Raw genomic sequence first — 16,264 nt, 5'->3', positions numbered from 1 at the left:
GTGGCTGCCTCCTCAGCTTCTGTTTGTCGGGCTGTGGGGAGGAGTGGGGAGGGGAGGGGAGCCCTATCCTAGTTCTACCCCCCCCCCCCACCAAGCTGCCAGCTCCTTGGCTTAGCTTCTGCTGGCTGGGACAACCCCCGGGGCCAGTGCCGGCCAGGCGGGCTGATTCAGCAGGATGGCTGGCACAGGCCCGTGGCTCTGAGGCCAACTGCCCCGCTGAGATGGGCATCAGGCGAGGGGCGGGTCCTACCTCGTCACCTCTTCTCCCTTCCTTGGGCTATCTCTTCCAGCCCTCAGAGGACAGGTGTGCTGGGCCCTATTGGCAGAGGTGGGAGATTCTCCAGCGGGACCTGTGTCCAGGGCCAAAGGCCACTATGATTGCCTTTCATTCCTGCCTCCAAAGTTACCAAGCTACCCGGTGGTCTGATTTCAGGGGCCTGAAAGTATTATCCCTCGCATCCTACACGCTGGCTCCTGCCTCGATTGCACCCTTTGCCAGTCACTCACTTACTCACTCAGTCACTTTTGAAAACAACCTTTTGTTGTGGACTCAGGCAAAAAGATGCTGCCTATCAGCCACTGACACTTTAGTCTGAATGAATGCCAGATGTGTTTCTAAGCGCTGGTATTAACTGGGGGGAGGTGAAGGCATGGGTCTATTTCCAAAGGGAGAGACAGGGCCCCGAGCCAGAGGCTGGTCCGGCCCCCAGCACAGTGGTCCAGGGGCCAGGGGGAAGCCTCCACTTTCTGGATCTATTTCCCAACTAGGTTCATAAGCAGGTAGGAAGACTGGGGCTTCCTCCTGAGCCCTGACTCTTACCCAGAGGTGAGTTGGCCAGCAAGCCATTTTATAGCCGAAAAAGTAAAGTGGTCACTGAAGCCAGCAGCCCAATAGCTTTCCTGAGAACGTCCTTCCCAGACTCTTGGGTACAAGAGCACCAGGCTTAGAGTCCCGCTGAGATCTGGGAACTGCTAGGAGTGCACCCACTGGGGACCTTGGGGAGCAGGTCCTGGTCCCCGCCCTGTCTCAGACTGGCAGCATGTCCAGAGAGAAGGGAGGAAGTTTCTATTCAGCACCTTTGGAGCCTGGCCGGGCAGGGTGTGTCCCCGCCATTATCTCTACCAGGCTAGTGATCAGCCTCATTCTCTACAGATGAGGAAACCAAGGCTTAAGAGGGAACGTAACCCTCACCTCACCCCCCAGGCCACAGAGCCGGTGCATGGTGGAGTCTGGACCCGAACCCAAGGCTCCTCTCCCCAGAGCCCTTGCTCCTGCTGTTTCAGGTGGCTGCATGGCCCCTTCTGGCCTCAGTTTCCCCACCTGACAAATAAGCCTTCCTACGCCCACATTCTAAGCTCTTCCTGGCCAGAGAGGGATTTAACCCTCACCACCCACCCCTTCCACAAGTGTTTGGCATGTAAAAATAATGACAATGCCGGTAATAGAATAATGCCAAGCTCCACACTAGAGCTCTACCCACGTCGTCCATTTAAGCCTCGCAAGAGCCATTTTCAGAAGCAACAAGTGAGGCACAGAGCAATGAAGTGACTTGTCCGCAGCCGCACAGCAAGGATGTGTGGTTGACGTAGGGCTGAAATCCAGTCCTGCTAATACGCTCCATGCTCGTAAGAAAAAAGCCGGTGTTTCTCAGTTTCTCAAAATGCTTTGGGGTGTTTATACAAAAAATCCAGTTGTCAGGCCGCACCCCTAACCTGCGGGGTCAGACCTGGAGGCGGGGCCTGGGAATCTGCGTTTGCACCAGCTCCTCCAGCAGGGTAGAGAAGCTCCCCTCTAAACCGTATCATCTCGGAAAAGGCAGGAAAGGGGGTGAGGAGGAAGAGCGTGGAAAGTCGAGAAAGAGGCCCAGGTCAATACTCCACGTCTCTGCCTTCCCTACCCGCCCAGTGCCCCGGTGCCCCGGCCAGGTGCCTGTTGGGACACGCTCCCTTAGAGAAACTAACTGCCTCCGTGCTGGGGGCGGAGCAACAGGTTCATATGCAAACGATGGCTTCCTCCTGGCCAATCCTGTGCTCCTAGCTCTGGGAAGGGGCTGGGCTTCCAGGAGTGGAGCCAATGAGCTAGCACCCCGGGCTGGAGAGGCGGGGCCAAGGTCTTTTAAACCACTCGCCAAGGGCTCTGGGAGGCAGTGTTGGCTTTGGTGGCTCAAGTCCGGGTCCAAGGCCAGCATGTCAATGAAGAGGATTGTGCGTGTGTCCCTGGAGCATCCCACCAGCGCCGTGTGTGTGGCTGGCGTGGAGACCCTCGTGGACATTTATGGGTAAGAGCCAGAGGCCTGGGGGTCTGCAGGCCCTTGGTGCTGAGCCCCTTGGGCTGGTCTGGTGCGCTGTGCAGGATTTCCTCGGGGCTCAGGCCTGGCTCGGCTTCCCTCCCCCAAGCCAGGGGAGTTGAGTGTCGGAGACTGCATGGGGGACAGAGAGGTTTGCAGTGTTTGAGCTCTGGTCCAAGGGCCTTTGAGGGTGCTGGGCACGTTGGAGGACCCTGCAGGCTGGATACATACAAATAGGAAGAGGTGTATTCCCCTTGTCCTGGTCCCCAGCCTAGGAGCTCTGCAAACAGCGAGTGTCATTTTTTAAGAAATCATTTATGCTTACGTAGCATTTCCTATGTGCCGAGCACTGTTTTAAGCTTGGCAATCTTCTCGAACTTTAACGCTCGAATCTAGCCACTCGAATCTAGCCTTCACGACACCCCATGAGCTACGTTTGTTACTAGCTTCTCATTTGACCGATGGGGAAACTACGGCACAGCGAGGGCGAGCCATTTGCTCAAGTCAAACAGTTACTAAGCGTCAACGCCAGGATTTAACACCCCCCTCCCCCCCACCCCCTTGGTCAAGTGTCTTATGCTTTTAGCTGTCTGCCACTTGGAGAGGAAGGATCTGGTTTCCTCCAGCCATTCAGAGCCCACACGTTAGGCTCCTACTGTGTGCCATGGCCGTGTCCTTAGAGCCAGTGGCTGGAGGTGGGGCCCCACCTTCTCTCTCTCTCTCTCTCTCAGGCAGAAAAGGAGAGTTTGGGCAGGTTTTAGGAGCTGGGTTCTGGGAACCCCCAGGGAGCCTTTTGGGGAGTCTCCAGGGGTCCCAGCTCCAAGGCTGAGCTGGGGACACAGGCAGTCAGGGGGCTGGGAGGGGAGAAGGCAGAAGCGTGTCACTGTTCCCTTGTCTCAGGTCTCCCACCCTGCCCTGTGAGCCGTCGAGCAGCGCCCTTGGCTTCTACTCACTAGATGCCAGAAGCACACCTTGACTTGCGATGGCGAAAAATGTCTCCAGGCGTTGCCAAACGTGCCCGGTGTGTGTGTGTGTGGGAGGGAACCGGTCCCAGTTGAGGACCAGTATCCCAGAACAAGACTGTACAAATTGGAGCGAACTTAGTTGAAAGCAGAGACGGGGGCGGTCCCAGGACTTTAGATGTAAAGGGGTGAGGGGCTGGTCAGGGGAGGGAACCAAGTCCGGAGCAGGCCCAGCACAGCTAGGTACCGGGAGCTGAAGCCTGGTTGAGTGTGGGTGGGGAGTGAGAATTAGGAAGGGGATTTGGAGGAGGGACAGCCACAGGGGCCGTGTCAGGAGTGACACGGGAGGATGGGCGTCCACGCTGCCTGGCGCCACCCCCTCCTCCAGCGCCGTGTGCCCATGGGGGTGACTCACCTGTGTCGGCAGCCTCATGCCCATCGGGCAGATGTGCCCCCGGTTTGACCTGCTCTGGGAAGGCCAGGGCTGGCTCCTCCCCTGCAGGGCCTCCTTCGAGGAGGGGGGGCGAGTCAGGGCCACGGGAGGCAAAGGCAGCAGCGTCTTGGGGTTCTGTGAATGGACGGGCCATGTTGGGGTTCGGAGAGGAGGCCGTGGGGGGGACGGCCCCAGCGTGCGAGGCAGAGCCTCGGGCACCCTCGAAGGAAGGATTCTTGGGCCTCTATGCCTGGGCCACCTTGGGGGACAGGCGGAGAGCTGTCAGTTCACTCGCTCACACATTCATCAAGTACTTCTTTGGCGTCTGGTGTGGGCCGGGCACGGGGACACAGTGGTGAGCAAGGAGGCGCGGTCCCCGCTCTCTGAGAATCTGTCCCTTCAGAGTTCTTGCAGAGGCTGGACCGCTCCCGGACGGATTCCTGTCTTGCAGGGGGAGCGGGACCAGCTTAGCTCTACGTCCCTTCCGGCTTGGAGAGGTCGTGACTCAGCCCTCCTGGGTGTCCACAGCGTGGGCCAATGAAGGAAGAGGCGGTGGGTGTGCTGGCTCAGCCCTGGCTCTGGGACCTAGCAGCTGTCTGACTTGGGGAGCATCACTTAACCTCTCTGTAGCCTCCTCCGGAGGACGGAGACAATGTTATCAGTGAAGATCCTTACAGACTGCTCCATAGCAGCCACTGCCCCAAGCGCTTTATATATAGTAACTCATTCTCACGATTCTGCCAGGTGGATGCTCTATCATCATCCCCATTTCAGAGATGAGGAAACGGAGGCACAGAGAGGTTAAGTAACTTGCCCCGTGTCACACAGCCTGTGAGGAGCGGCCGAGCCAGGATGCAACCCAAACACTTAGGCCTTCACTTCAAGGGAGTGGGGAGATGGGATGAGATCGTGTGTGTAGAGCATGTTGGGGATGCCTGGCATGTGGGGGACATTCATTTATGGTAACTGCCACCGCTATCACCATCATCATTTTAAGGCTCTGTCCTGGCCCTTTGGACAGCCTCGAGTGTCCCCAGACCTGCCATAGACAAGGGAGCCACCTCTGAACCAAACTGGGAGATGAGACAAGAGGAATGAACATAAACTGAGTGGTCAGGACAGGCTTCCCGGAGGAAGGGTCCCAACCAGAGCCTTGAAGGATGAACACAGGCAACACTCACTGGGGCACTCTGTCTGTGGCAATGGACAAAACTCTGTCTTCTTGCCTTCCATTGAGTTGGAGGTGGCCCAGACTTGATAAGGGGGCTTTGCTTTACCGAGCAGGGTTTCATGGCGCGGGGGCCGGGGGAGGGCGGTGGGGAAAGGGAAGGAAGACTGACACATGGGTGTGGTGAGTCGTGTCCCGGGGATAAATGTGCAGCCAGGGTGGCAAACCACTGCCCTAGTTGGACCAGCCAACAACTCGTGTCACCTCTGGCTCAGCAGAGGTAGTTCAATGGAGTGAAAAGGCAAAGGGCACCCGGGGGCCAGGTACCCTGAGTTTTCGTCCTAGCTCTGTCGCCCTTTGCGATGTCACCTTGAGCAACTTTCTGCTCCTTCCTGGGCCTCAGTTTCCCCACATGTGCCCCGAAGAGGCTGGCACAGATCAGTGGGTTTCGAGCTCTACTCATGGAGGCGTCTGAGCACCCCCCCTGGTTTGACAAAGCGGCTCTCCTCCTTCGACTGGCTCGTGTTAGGTGAGCGTGCCGACCTGCCCGGGCAGAGCCGGGCCCCGGGAGGCTGGTGCATCATCGACTCTCTTAACCATCTGGGCTTCGGGAAGAGGGTTCATGTGGCCGCCATTCCCCAGGGGCGGCACGGACTTGGGACTAAGGAGGGGAGGTGGTCTTCTTGACCCTGGTGGTGGCGAGGCCGTTGGAGGTGGGATCTGGGGACCCCGCTGAACAGGGTGAGGCAGCTGGTGCCGCCACCAGAGTCTGAGCCGTCCGAGCCTTGGTCTCCTCTGCCCCCATGGGCCGTGTCGGTAGGGACCGTGGCGGTCATCTTGTCCACATGTTTCCAGCCCCAAAGACCTCTCCCATCCGTTTCTCGGCTCTCCAATGTCTGGTTTTGTTTTCGCAGAGGCCAAGGCTCCTGGGCCCATGAAAGGAGAGGATGGGCTTGGGTTTGCAGGGGAGCGGGGTGGGGGGGGGGGCAGAGTCGGTTGTGAGTCCTCGCTCTGTCACCTACCAGCTGTGTGACGTTGGGCAGATCTCCTGTCATCTCTGAGCCTGTTTCCTCATCTGTAAAGTGGGGATAATAGTAGCGATGTTGTGTGCCTGTGGGGACTGCCTCTGTCACCATCCGTGTCCTCAGCATTGAAGGGGTGACACAGAGCCTCAAGGGAGACCTGACTTGACTCCCAGGAGGGGGTGGGCTCGCGCTGTGATTCCCACGACGCGTGGGGACACAGCCCACCCTTAGCCGTGGTTCTCAGACGTCACTGGGCATCGGTATGGCTTAAAGCACAGGTCCCAGGGCCCTGCCTACAGCATTTCTGGTTCTGGAATCTGCATTTCCAACGGGTGGGTCTGAGGTTGGCCACCGTGAGGCTGACCAGCTGTCCCGGTTTGCCCCAAACCTAGATTTTAGCACTGAAAGTCCCGTGCCCCAGGAAGCACCCCGGTCCCGGGTCACCCTATAACGTTTTACCCACCATTCGCCACCTCCCAGGCTGGCAGTGCGGGCAGAGTCGTTGGGCCCTCGGGCTGGCCGGGATCGCCGTGTGCGAGGAAAGGCCTTGGAATGTTCTGGGCATGGACGGCCTCGGCGGGGGCGAGCCCGAAGCCCCCAGGGCTGGGCTGGGGCACTGTCTAGAGCGGCGTGCTGGCAGCGCAGGGGGCCCGACCGGAGGAAGAACTCCGTCCGGGTGAGCCTCTGGCTTCTCCTCCTGTCCTCCGTGCGATGGGAAATCCAGACCCTCCCATGTCCGATGCAGGCTCTTCTCCCAGCAGCCACCCCTTGATCGTCCTAACAGCTTCCCTGATGGGGCCTGAGCACTGGACCAGGAGTCTGGAGCCCTACCTTCTAGTCCCTTCTCTCTTGGGCCTCAGTTTCTCCGGAGTGAAGTGAGGCATTGGTCAGGCGCCCCCAACTTCCGCTGATCTTGGATGCACACGGACTCCTTTCATCTTCTCTGCTTTATAGACAGAGACGCTGAGGCAGGGGGAGGCCGGGCCTCTCCCTCACGGTCACACACCTGGCGAGTAGTGGGCCTGGGATTTGAACGTTCAGCAACTGCAGGTTTAGTCCCTCCTGATTAAGAACCTTCGCTGGCTCCTCGTTACAAAGGAATGAAATGAAAGGAGCTCCTCACAGCCCGCACTTACCCTTGACCTCCTAAGGCTCCACCGGGAAAATGCCTTCCCCTCAGACACGTCGTCTCCTTGTTTTTGGTTCCCCTGCCTCCCTCCAGGAGGCTGTCCCCAGAACCACCCCCCACCCCCAGCCCACCCTCTCAAACTGCCTCCATTTGCCCATTTCCTGCTTCCTAATTTACTGTAAGAACCCCTTCCCCCGTCCTGGGAAGGCAGTTTTCCAAGCCCTTCCCATTATTGTGTCTGAGCTTTGCAGTTGCCCATAAGGTCGACCAAGTCGGTGTCATTATCCCACTTTATAGGGAGGCGAGGTGATTTGTTCAGAGTCACTTGGCTTACACGCGACCCAGCCCGGTCTAGGACCTGACTCTTGACTCTGGTCCTGGCACCGCTGAGCTCCCAGCTTCTTCCCCCCGGGCCAGAAGGGATCTTCATCAGGGATCCCCTGGTGCCCCACCCAGGGAGGTGCAAGGGGGCTGGGCTGAGACACCCCAAGCCCAGGGGCTGGGGAGCTGGGTGGGGTTCCACACCAGAAGGACCATCAAAGGTGCTCAGCTCCAGCTCGTGGGCCCCTGGGGTCCAAACAGCAGCTGACGGGTAGGAGAATTTCCATAAAGAGTTTACGAGCCTCCCGGGGAGCTGGAGGCAAGGCACCGCAGGCTGTGGGGCTCAGGGTACATCCTGGGGTGGCCGAGTCCCTTCACACCCGGTCTGTCTCCATGTGTCTCCTGGTGGCTCTCCGTTTTTCTGGGTTTTTCCATATCTCTTTGTCTCTCTCTCTCTCTGTGGCCCTATGCCTCTCTGTCCAGCTTCTCTATGTCCCATGACGGGCTGGCCCACACACCCGGGGGCATCACAGGGCAGAGGGCATCACCAGCCCCAGAAATTACAGGCCTTGGAACTATGGTTGTCAGATAAAATCCAGGATGCCTAGTTAAGTTTGAAATCCAGATAAGCAGTTAATATATTTTTTTTAGCATATCCCAAATATCGCACGGGCCATCCTCCTACTAAAACAATTATTTGTTGCTCATCTGAAATTCCAGTCCACCTGGGTGTTCTCTATTTTTATTTGCTCAACGCAGCTGCCCTGCCTGGGAGGAGAAGCGGGTGTGTCGGCTGGTGAGGACGCCTGGCAGGGTCATGCACTGGACCCGCCTGATGAAGAAGAGCTTGGGCTCGCCTTGTTTCTCTTTTTCTCAAAAAGCCACCTTGGGAAGTGGCCGGCTCCTGCCGGTAGAGGAGCAAAGAGGGCGTCTGGAGGCAGGTCTGCTCTCCTCCAAGCGGAGTAGGGCAAGGAAAGGGCCTGGAATTGAACAGCCAGCTGTGCAACCTTGGGGAAGTCTCTTGCCCATCCTGAGCCTCCGTTCGGTCACATGTAAGAGAGAGTAATCATGCCCTCCTCCCGGGGCCACGGTGGCGATTCAAATCCTGTTTGGAAAAGCCTAGCCGAGACCTGCCTTGGCAACCGTGCAGCCTCCGGGGCTACGATTACTGACGTTACTCCTGGGGAGGTGGTAGGTGAGGATATGCGCTCAGGAGCCGGAAGGCCTGGGCTGGGACCCCAGTCCGGCCGTTTACTAGCTCCATGACCTGGGACAGGTTACTTAGCCTCAGTTTCCCCATCTGTCAAATGGGAGACAGTGATAGTACTCAGTCTCCTGGGTTTATTGAGAGGATTGCACGATGTCATGCACATAAGAACCTTCCGCAGGGCCGGCTGTATAGCAAGAGCTCAACAAGGGTCAGCTACTGCTATCCCCCAGTGCCCCCATGTGCTGCTTCCTCCAGGAAGCACTCTGTTCCCTCTGGCTCATAGTGGCCTCTCCCTACCTGGGATCCCACTGACCAATGACTTCATGAGCCTGAGCCCCCTCTGGCTGCCCTGGGCAGTGCTGTCCTTAACTCCTTGGCGGGATCGAAGGTTCTGGGACGGTGGGGAGGGTAGTGAATGTATCTGCCACAGCCTGGCAATGCTTCAGAGCACAGTGGGAGCCCCTAGACCCCCCCATAGACAGTAAGAAGGTGAACGGATGATTTCGAACAGGACCACCAGACTAGCTGGAGTGGGGGAAACACGTCCCAGGGCCGGATGACATAGGCTTTTGGACCCTCCTGCTTGACTGGATCTGGCCAAGTTTTCCCGGTGACCCTGCCGAGCCGTGGAAGAATTCGGGCTCTGTGTCGGAGCCCTGGGTGCAAAGCTGCCCATGCCGTTTGCTGCTGTGCGACCTTGGGCTTGATCTCTCTAAGCCTCGCTTTCTCACCTTTCCAGTAGAGATGATACCACCCACTCACTTGGCCGACTTGTAAGAACACAAGGAGCTAGGAAACAACGTTCTGCACACAGCGGGCACTGCACAAAATTGGATGCCCTTCCCTGGAGAAGAGCCCAGGGGCATCTTCCTGCCTGCTAAAGAGGGCTGCAATGGGACTGAGGGGAGGGAGACTAATCTTCTTAAAAGCCACAGTCTCAGAATTGCAGGGGGTCCGTTTGCAGGCTGGTGTCCGCTGAGCTCCCTGTGCCCAGCTCCGCACCGGGGAATTATAAAGCATTCAACTGGTCCTAACTTGCAAAGAGCTTGCAGTTTTGTTGGGAGGCAAAGATGCTCCCGAGAGAAGTGTTAATAAACACAGAATGTGGGAATGTGTATGCACTTGTGTGGGGTCCAGGCTTCACTCCCAGGAACTTGCTGTGGGGACGTGAGGCCTGGGGTTGTCAGGGAAGGCTTCCCGGAGGAAGCAAGAGTTTGCGCCAAAGCTCAAGCATCTGAGCGAGTATTGCCCCCTCTGGCCCTTCCCATGGCTTCTTGTCTTTCCCAGGTCGGTACCTGAGGGCACAGAGATGTTCGAGGTCTACGGGACCCCTGGTGTGGACATCTACATCTCTCCTAGTGTGGAGAGGGGCCGGGAGCGTGCAGACGCCAGACGGTGGCACGTTGATACGGGGTTGGAGATCATCGTGGTCATGAACTCGCCCAGCAATGACCTCAATGACAGCCATGTGAGCAGGTCCCCTGGTCTGGGGTGGGGGTGGGGCGCTGAGCTAGCTCCACAAGGGCCAGCACCCTCTGCTTACCCAGATGCCAGGGTAGCATGATGGGTAAGCACCCGGCCCTGGAACCAGGCAGCTCTGCGACTTACAGACATAAGCTATGTGTCTCCTGGCAAGTCACATCAGCCCTCTGGGACTCGGTTTCCCCATCTGTAAAATGGGAATGATCACCGCACCTTCCTCCTGGTGTTGGTCTGGGGCAGAACACGAGCCAACGTTGGCTTCCTTTCTTGTTTCCCGAGACCCCTGTGAGGGGAGATGTCCCAGCTTTTCTGGGCCGGGCCTCAGTTTCCCTACCTGCAGGCTGAGGGCTGAGTAGGTGATCTCTGTCACTCTGGATGAAGGAGAGAGAGCAGAGATGGGAGGAGGATGCTGGCGCCTGGGGAGACCCCCTTCTCCAGGGTGCCTCATCTTTCCTAATCCATTCTTTTCCTGACTCCATTCCCTTTCTCAGAGACACGTAACCTCCTTTCGTCTCCTCTCGGGCTCATTTAGCCACCAATGGCGAGTTTAACAAGCCCTGACTGTAGGCAGTGCTCTGGCTGGGGCAGGGGGCATTTACAAGATGGGAGAGGGACGCCTGGGAGGCTCAGTTGGTTAAGCGTCTGACTCTTGATTTCGGCTCAGGTCACGATCTCCCGATTTGTGAGTCCAAGCCCTACTTCGGGCTCCCGACTAGCAGTGGGGAGCCTGCTTAGGATTCTCTCTCTCTGTGTCCCTCCTCCCCTCGCTCTCACTCTCTCTCTAAAGTAAATAAACTTAAAAAAAAAATGAATAAAAGATGGGAGAAATGGGGTGGCCCTTGAGCTTGGCACAGCTGATGCCCCCATAAAGGGGTGATGGGAGACAGGTGTTGTGGCACGGGAGTGGCAGGTTCCCACCCCATGTCAGGAGCAGTGTTTCAGGAAAGGATCCTTTTAAGACCATTGACCATACGCCACATACTGGGCACCATGATCTCATCCAGCCCTCACGACAGCTCGGAGAGGCGGGGTCTGATCCCCGTTTCACAGGTGGGGCCACCAAGGTTCAGAGTAACTCTGTCCGGGCCACATAGCCCATCAGTAAGAGAGCGAGTATTCGACACAGACCTGCCAGCAATTTCCCTTCATCACCCCCACGTCTTTCCCCATTTGTGTATCGGAGACGAGCCTCTCCGCTGAGCACTGTGACGCAGGTGGGCAGGACTCAAGGGACTCATTTTGCAGATGAGGAAACTGAGAACGAGGCGCGGCTTACCTGAATCTTGCCTGATCTAGTGAGGAGCAGAATTGGTGAGGGTCAGGACAGAGGCCCTGGGGCAGGGCCAGAGGACCAGCCAGCCTGAGAGGGCGCCTAAGAGGGGCTGAGCTGGGGGGCTGTGTAGATGCAAAGGACAAGAGGGATTGAGGAGGGTTGGAGCGTCCTGTCCTTCCCCTTCCCGCACCTTTGGCCTGGAGCCGGGTAATTGTATGGCTGAGGCCACCATCGTTGCTCTGGCTTGACACATGGGGTCAGCAATTGCAGGATTTAGGGGCTCCCAGCACTGAGGGGTGAATGGCTTCTATAAGAGGCTGAACCTTCTGGCTGAGCTGAGGGACCCACATCAGGAGGAACGTGCAAGTGGAGGACTGTGGGTGGAAGGGGCTTTGATCCATGGGCCTTGAACTGTGTTACCCTCAGCCATTGTCAGCCTGGCCTTTTAGCTACTGGGCCCTTGCTGCAGGCCAAGCGCTGTGCTGAGCACATCACACGCCTTCCTTCCTTGATGGTCACACCCTGCAATCAACCCTTTGGGGTGGGAACTATCATTATCCCCACTTGACAGCAGGGGACATTGAGGCCTGAGGACAAGTGGCTCTTCCGGGGATACTCACAAGTGGTGCTTCAGAATCTGAGCCCAGAGCCCTGCACCATCTCACACAATGCCACCTGCCCGCTATTAACAATAGCTGGCATTTCTTGGGCACTACCTACGGGGCGAGTCTTGTACGTGTATTGTTTCTGAGCGGCACTACGATCATCTATGGTAGGGACCTGTATGGCCACTGTTCTGCAGATGAAGAAACGAGACAGCTCAGAAAGGTGAAAGGCCTTGGCCAAGGTCACCGAACCCAGAGGGGCTGGGCTCAAGTCCAAGGCTGTCTGAATCCCACAGATAAGAGAGGATCCATAAACCCTGCCCAGTCAGACCTCCTCATTTTGCACATGGCAAGACATAGATCCAAAGGGGAGGAGGGGCCTGCCAAAAATCACACGGTAGTCATTGGTAGCACCGGGACCCAGGTCTCCAGGGACTCCCTCACAGATGGTTCCCATTTTACAGATGGGCCAACCAAGGCATGGAAGAATAAGTGGCACAGAGAAGGCTAAAGGAAGAGCTGGGTTGGTGAACGCAACTTCAGGGCACAGAGGTTCCCGAGACTCCCTCTCTTCTTTGCTAGGTTCCCCAAGACCTATCCTTTGGGGTGGGGGCTGTTGGCTTCAGCTGGCTTGACTCCGGGCCCATTTCTCTACAGGTTCAGATTTCCTACCACTCCAGCCACGAACCCCTTCCCCTGGCCTATGCGGTGCTCTACCTCACCTGTGTTGGTAAGTTGGGGGGAATGCTGGGGCCTCGGCCAAGAGTGAGAATGGTTGGGAATGACATTGAGCGAGAGTCTTTTTATAAAAATCAACTCATTTTCTTTTAAAAATTAAGGGGCGCCTGGGTGGCTCAGTCGGTTGAGCGGCCAGCTTCAGCTCAGGTCATGATCTTGCGGTCTGTGAGTTCGAGCCCTGCGACGGGCTCTGTGCTGACGGCTCAGAGACTGGAGCCTGTTTCGGATTCTGTGTCTCCCTCTCTCTGACCCTCCTCCGTTCATGCTCTGTCTCTCTCTGTCTCAAAAAATAAATAAAAACGTTAAAAAATAAATAAAAATTAAAAATTAAAACACGACAGGTACATTTAGAAAACTCAAATGGTACAAAAGAGTATATATTGAAAAGTAAACCTCCTTCCCTCCAACCTAAGGCTTCTAATTCCCAAGCCTAGCATCCCTCCAGAGATCTGCTGTGCTCATACAAATGGACGCACACATATCTGTATATTCCCCTTTTTGTAAGCAAAGGGAGGCATACTGTGGATATGGAACTGGACTTTGCTTTTTCCACCTTAAATTTTTTTGTGCTGATTATCCACAGATTGATATATAAATTCCATACAAGAGAAGTCATTTTGATGAATGCGTCAAAGGCTCTAGAGGCAAAGATGAGTAACGTGAAGGAATAGATGGGGAATTTCAACAGAGAGAGAAAAACTATAAAAAGGAGTCAAATGGAAATGCTAGAACTAAAAATCATGGTAACAGAGATTAAAAAATTGTTTTTGGTGAGTTCGTTGGTAGACTTGACACAGCTGAAGAGAGAATCAGTGAACTTGAAGATAGGGCAACAAAAATTACTTAAACTGAAACAAAAAGAGAGGGGAAAGAAGAGTATAACAAACAAAACATTAGAACAGATGCAAGAGCTCTGGAACAGTATCAAACAATCTAAACTCAATTATGTGCCCATTAAAATTCCAACATGACTTTTTTTTTAATGTTTATTTCTGAGAGAGAGAGAGAGAGAGAGAGAGAGAGAGAGAATGAGCAGGGAAAGGGCAGAGAGATGGGGAGACACAGAATCGGAAGCAGGCTCCAGGCTCTGAGCTGTCAGCACAGAGCCCGACGCGGGGCTCGAACCCACGAACCTCGAGGTCATGACCTGAGCCAAAGTTGGACACTTAACCAACTGAGCCACCCAGGTGCCCCACAAATTCCAACATGACTTTTTTATAGATCTTCATAGAGCTGATCCTAAAAGGCATATAACGAGCAAAAGGCAAGAGTGGCCAAGACGTTTTTGAAAAAGAACAAGGTGGAGGTATTCGTGGTACCAGATATCAGGACTTTGTTCAAGCCATAGTACTTGAGGCGGTATGAAATTGATGCAGGGTTAAATGCAAACCAGTGGGACAGAGGAGCACTTGGACACAGAGCCGTGTTCAGATGGTGACCACATGTGAATAAAATGGACATGAAGCCCTACTTCACACCATACTCAAAAATAAATTTCAGATGGAATGAAAATCCTAAAATGAAAATCAAAATTGTAAAGCTTTTAGAAGAGAATATCTTTCCAACCTCAGGGTAGGTGAGATGTTTTTTTAACAAGCAAAACAAAGGCACAGACCATAAGGGAGAAGATTGATACATTAGACTCTATTAAAATTGAAAATTTGTATGTAACAGAGGACAAGTAAAAAGTCAAACTATGGTGGCGCCTGGCTGGCTCAGTCCGTAGAGAATGAGACTCTTGATCTTGGGGTCATGAGTTCAAGCCCCACATTGGGCTTAAATTTACTTAAAAAAAAGAAAAAAAGAAAAAGAAATCAAACTCTGGACCAAGAGAAGAAATTTGCAAAGCATATGGCTGATTCAGTGCATATAGATTACGGAGAACTCCAATCCCTAAGAAAAAGAAAGACAACCTAATGGAAACAGGCAAAAAAAAATATGAACAAGCAATTCGCAGAAGAGAAAGCCTCAGTGATCAGAACCCAGATGGAAAGATGCTTAACTCAGCGTTGCCAAGGATATGGAACCAGGGAGCTCCTTGATGGTGGGTGGGAGTTGGCGCGGGTCCAAGTCCCTGCAGAGCACTTTGCAAGAAAGTTGAAAATGCTCGGTCTGCAGGAGGCGCTGTTAGAAGCAGAATGTGCCTTGTAAATTTGGGGGGTTTATGCTGGGACTAGGGCTTGTCAATTTTGGTAGAGGCTGCCAAGCTGCTCTCCAAACAGACCATCTCACCTCACACAGCTGCCAACAGCATGTGAGATTGCCTTCGCCAACACTGCATTGTCAGCCTTTTCCATTTTGCCCGGGCTGAGAACTTAGTTACCCTGTTTGGCTTTAGTTTGCTTTCCTTTAGTTAGGACTGAGGTTGGGTATCTCCCTGCCTCTCCCTCCCCAAACCCACACCCTTATCCCCTGGAAAATATACATGCACAAAAGTGCATAAAGCTCTGTGTGTGTGTATGTGTGTGTGTGGGGGGGGGTGGATGCACGTGCACGTGTGCACGTGTGTAGCTGGCGAATAATTACAGAGCAAACACTTGAACAACCATCACCCTGGTCAAGAACTAGAACATGAGTGGCACCCCGAAGTCCCCAAATCTGATTATAACTCCCTCCTTCCCCTGGAGCTAACCACTATCTTGTGATAAGTATTTCCATGTTTTTCTTTACGGTTTTCTCACTTGGATATGTATATATAAGGAATATAGTCTATTTTTGCCTCTTTGAGCTTTCCGTGGATGGAACCATATTGAACATATTCTTTGGGGTTGGGCTTCTTTCGCCTCCACTCTGTTTATGAGATTCACCCACCTGTTGCATGGTGGGTGGGTATCTTTTTGCATATTTAAAACTCGTTTCGAGTTTTCCTTCTCTCTCTTTCTCTCCTTCGAATGCTCCGTTTGTGCTGTAAGATCTCCCTGCTTTCTAGGGAGAAACATTGAGAATGTGGGATGGGGGCTGGGATTGGGGAGTATAAGATAAAGCTGATGTTCAGAGAGGCCACAGAGCCAGTAGGTGCCAGAGCCTGGATTCACATCTTCATCGTCTAACACCAACGACCAGGCTCACTGCCCCATCCCCAGCTTCACAGAGACCAAGAATGTCCAGGAGAACCTGGGCTCAGTATAGGGTGGGCCCCAGACAGTGAGGGCTGTATGGATGCAGAAGAGGGAGGAGTCGGGGAAGGCTTCCTGGAGGGGGGGCACCCTTTGACCTGGCCCTTTCCTCTTACCCTCCTTCTTCCCCAAGGCCTCGTTCCCCAGCTCAAGGAAAGGGACTTCAGATGCTTCTACCTCTGGACAGTGTCTTCTTAGAAATGACTTTCTTTGCCCAGTTCTAGATGGGTTCTGAGATTGAGGCTGAGAAACAGAGGCCACAGACCTGTGCTGGACTCCTGGGCACCCCCTAGTAACTTAATCTCCGCCCTCCCCTTGTAGACATCGCTCTGGATTGTGACCTGAACTGTGAGGGCAGACAGAACAGGAGCTTCGTGGACAAGGTAGGGCATCTCGATCTGGGCCCAGAAAGGGGCCTGGAGTTTGGAGTTGACCTAGGTTGGGTTAAGAGGGGCGAGGTCATGACAGGTATCCCCCTTGCCTCCCTGCTGCTGCTGAGGTCACGGGAGCCAAA

General features: G+C 54.7%; 1 protein-coding gene across 2 annotated transcripts in view; it reads left to right on the top strand.

Moving 5' to 3' along the window:
• The first annotated feature begins 2,157 nt into the window (after positions 1 to 2,157).
• The window catches only part of PADI3 (peptidyl arginine deiminase 3), a 31,955-nt gene continuing 17,848 nt past the window's right edge, over positions 2,158 to 16,264 (top strand). Inside the window, exons 1-4 of one of the 2 annotated variants that reach the window (XM_019461533.2) lie at positions 2,158 to 2,279; positions 9,824 to 10,004; positions 12,554 to 12,626; positions 16,072 to 16,133. In XM_019461533.2, coding sequence (XP_019317078.2) covers positions 2,188 to 2,279; positions 9,824 to 10,004; positions 12,554 to 12,626; positions 16,072 to 16,133 — 408 coding nt within the window. In that variant the 5' untranslated portion in view covers positions 2,158 to 2,187. The remainder of the gene's footprint in view (positions 2,280 to 9,823; positions 10,005 to 12,553; positions 12,627 to 16,071; positions 16,134 to 16,264) is intronic. The other variant, XM_053898910.1, reaches the window with a different exon arrangement.

Source organism: Panthera pardus, unplaced genomic scaffold (genome assembly GCF_024362965.1).
Source record: "Panthera pardus isolate Hobbes unplaced genomic scaffold, ASM2436296v1 HiC_scaffold_11, whole genome shotgun sequence".
Lineage (NCBI taxonomy): Eukaryota > Metazoa > Chordata > Mammalia > Carnivora > Felidae > Panthera > Panthera pardus.
The sequence above is the reverse complement of the archived record's forward strand: the minus strand, read 5'-3'. Positions and strand labels throughout refer to the sequence as shown.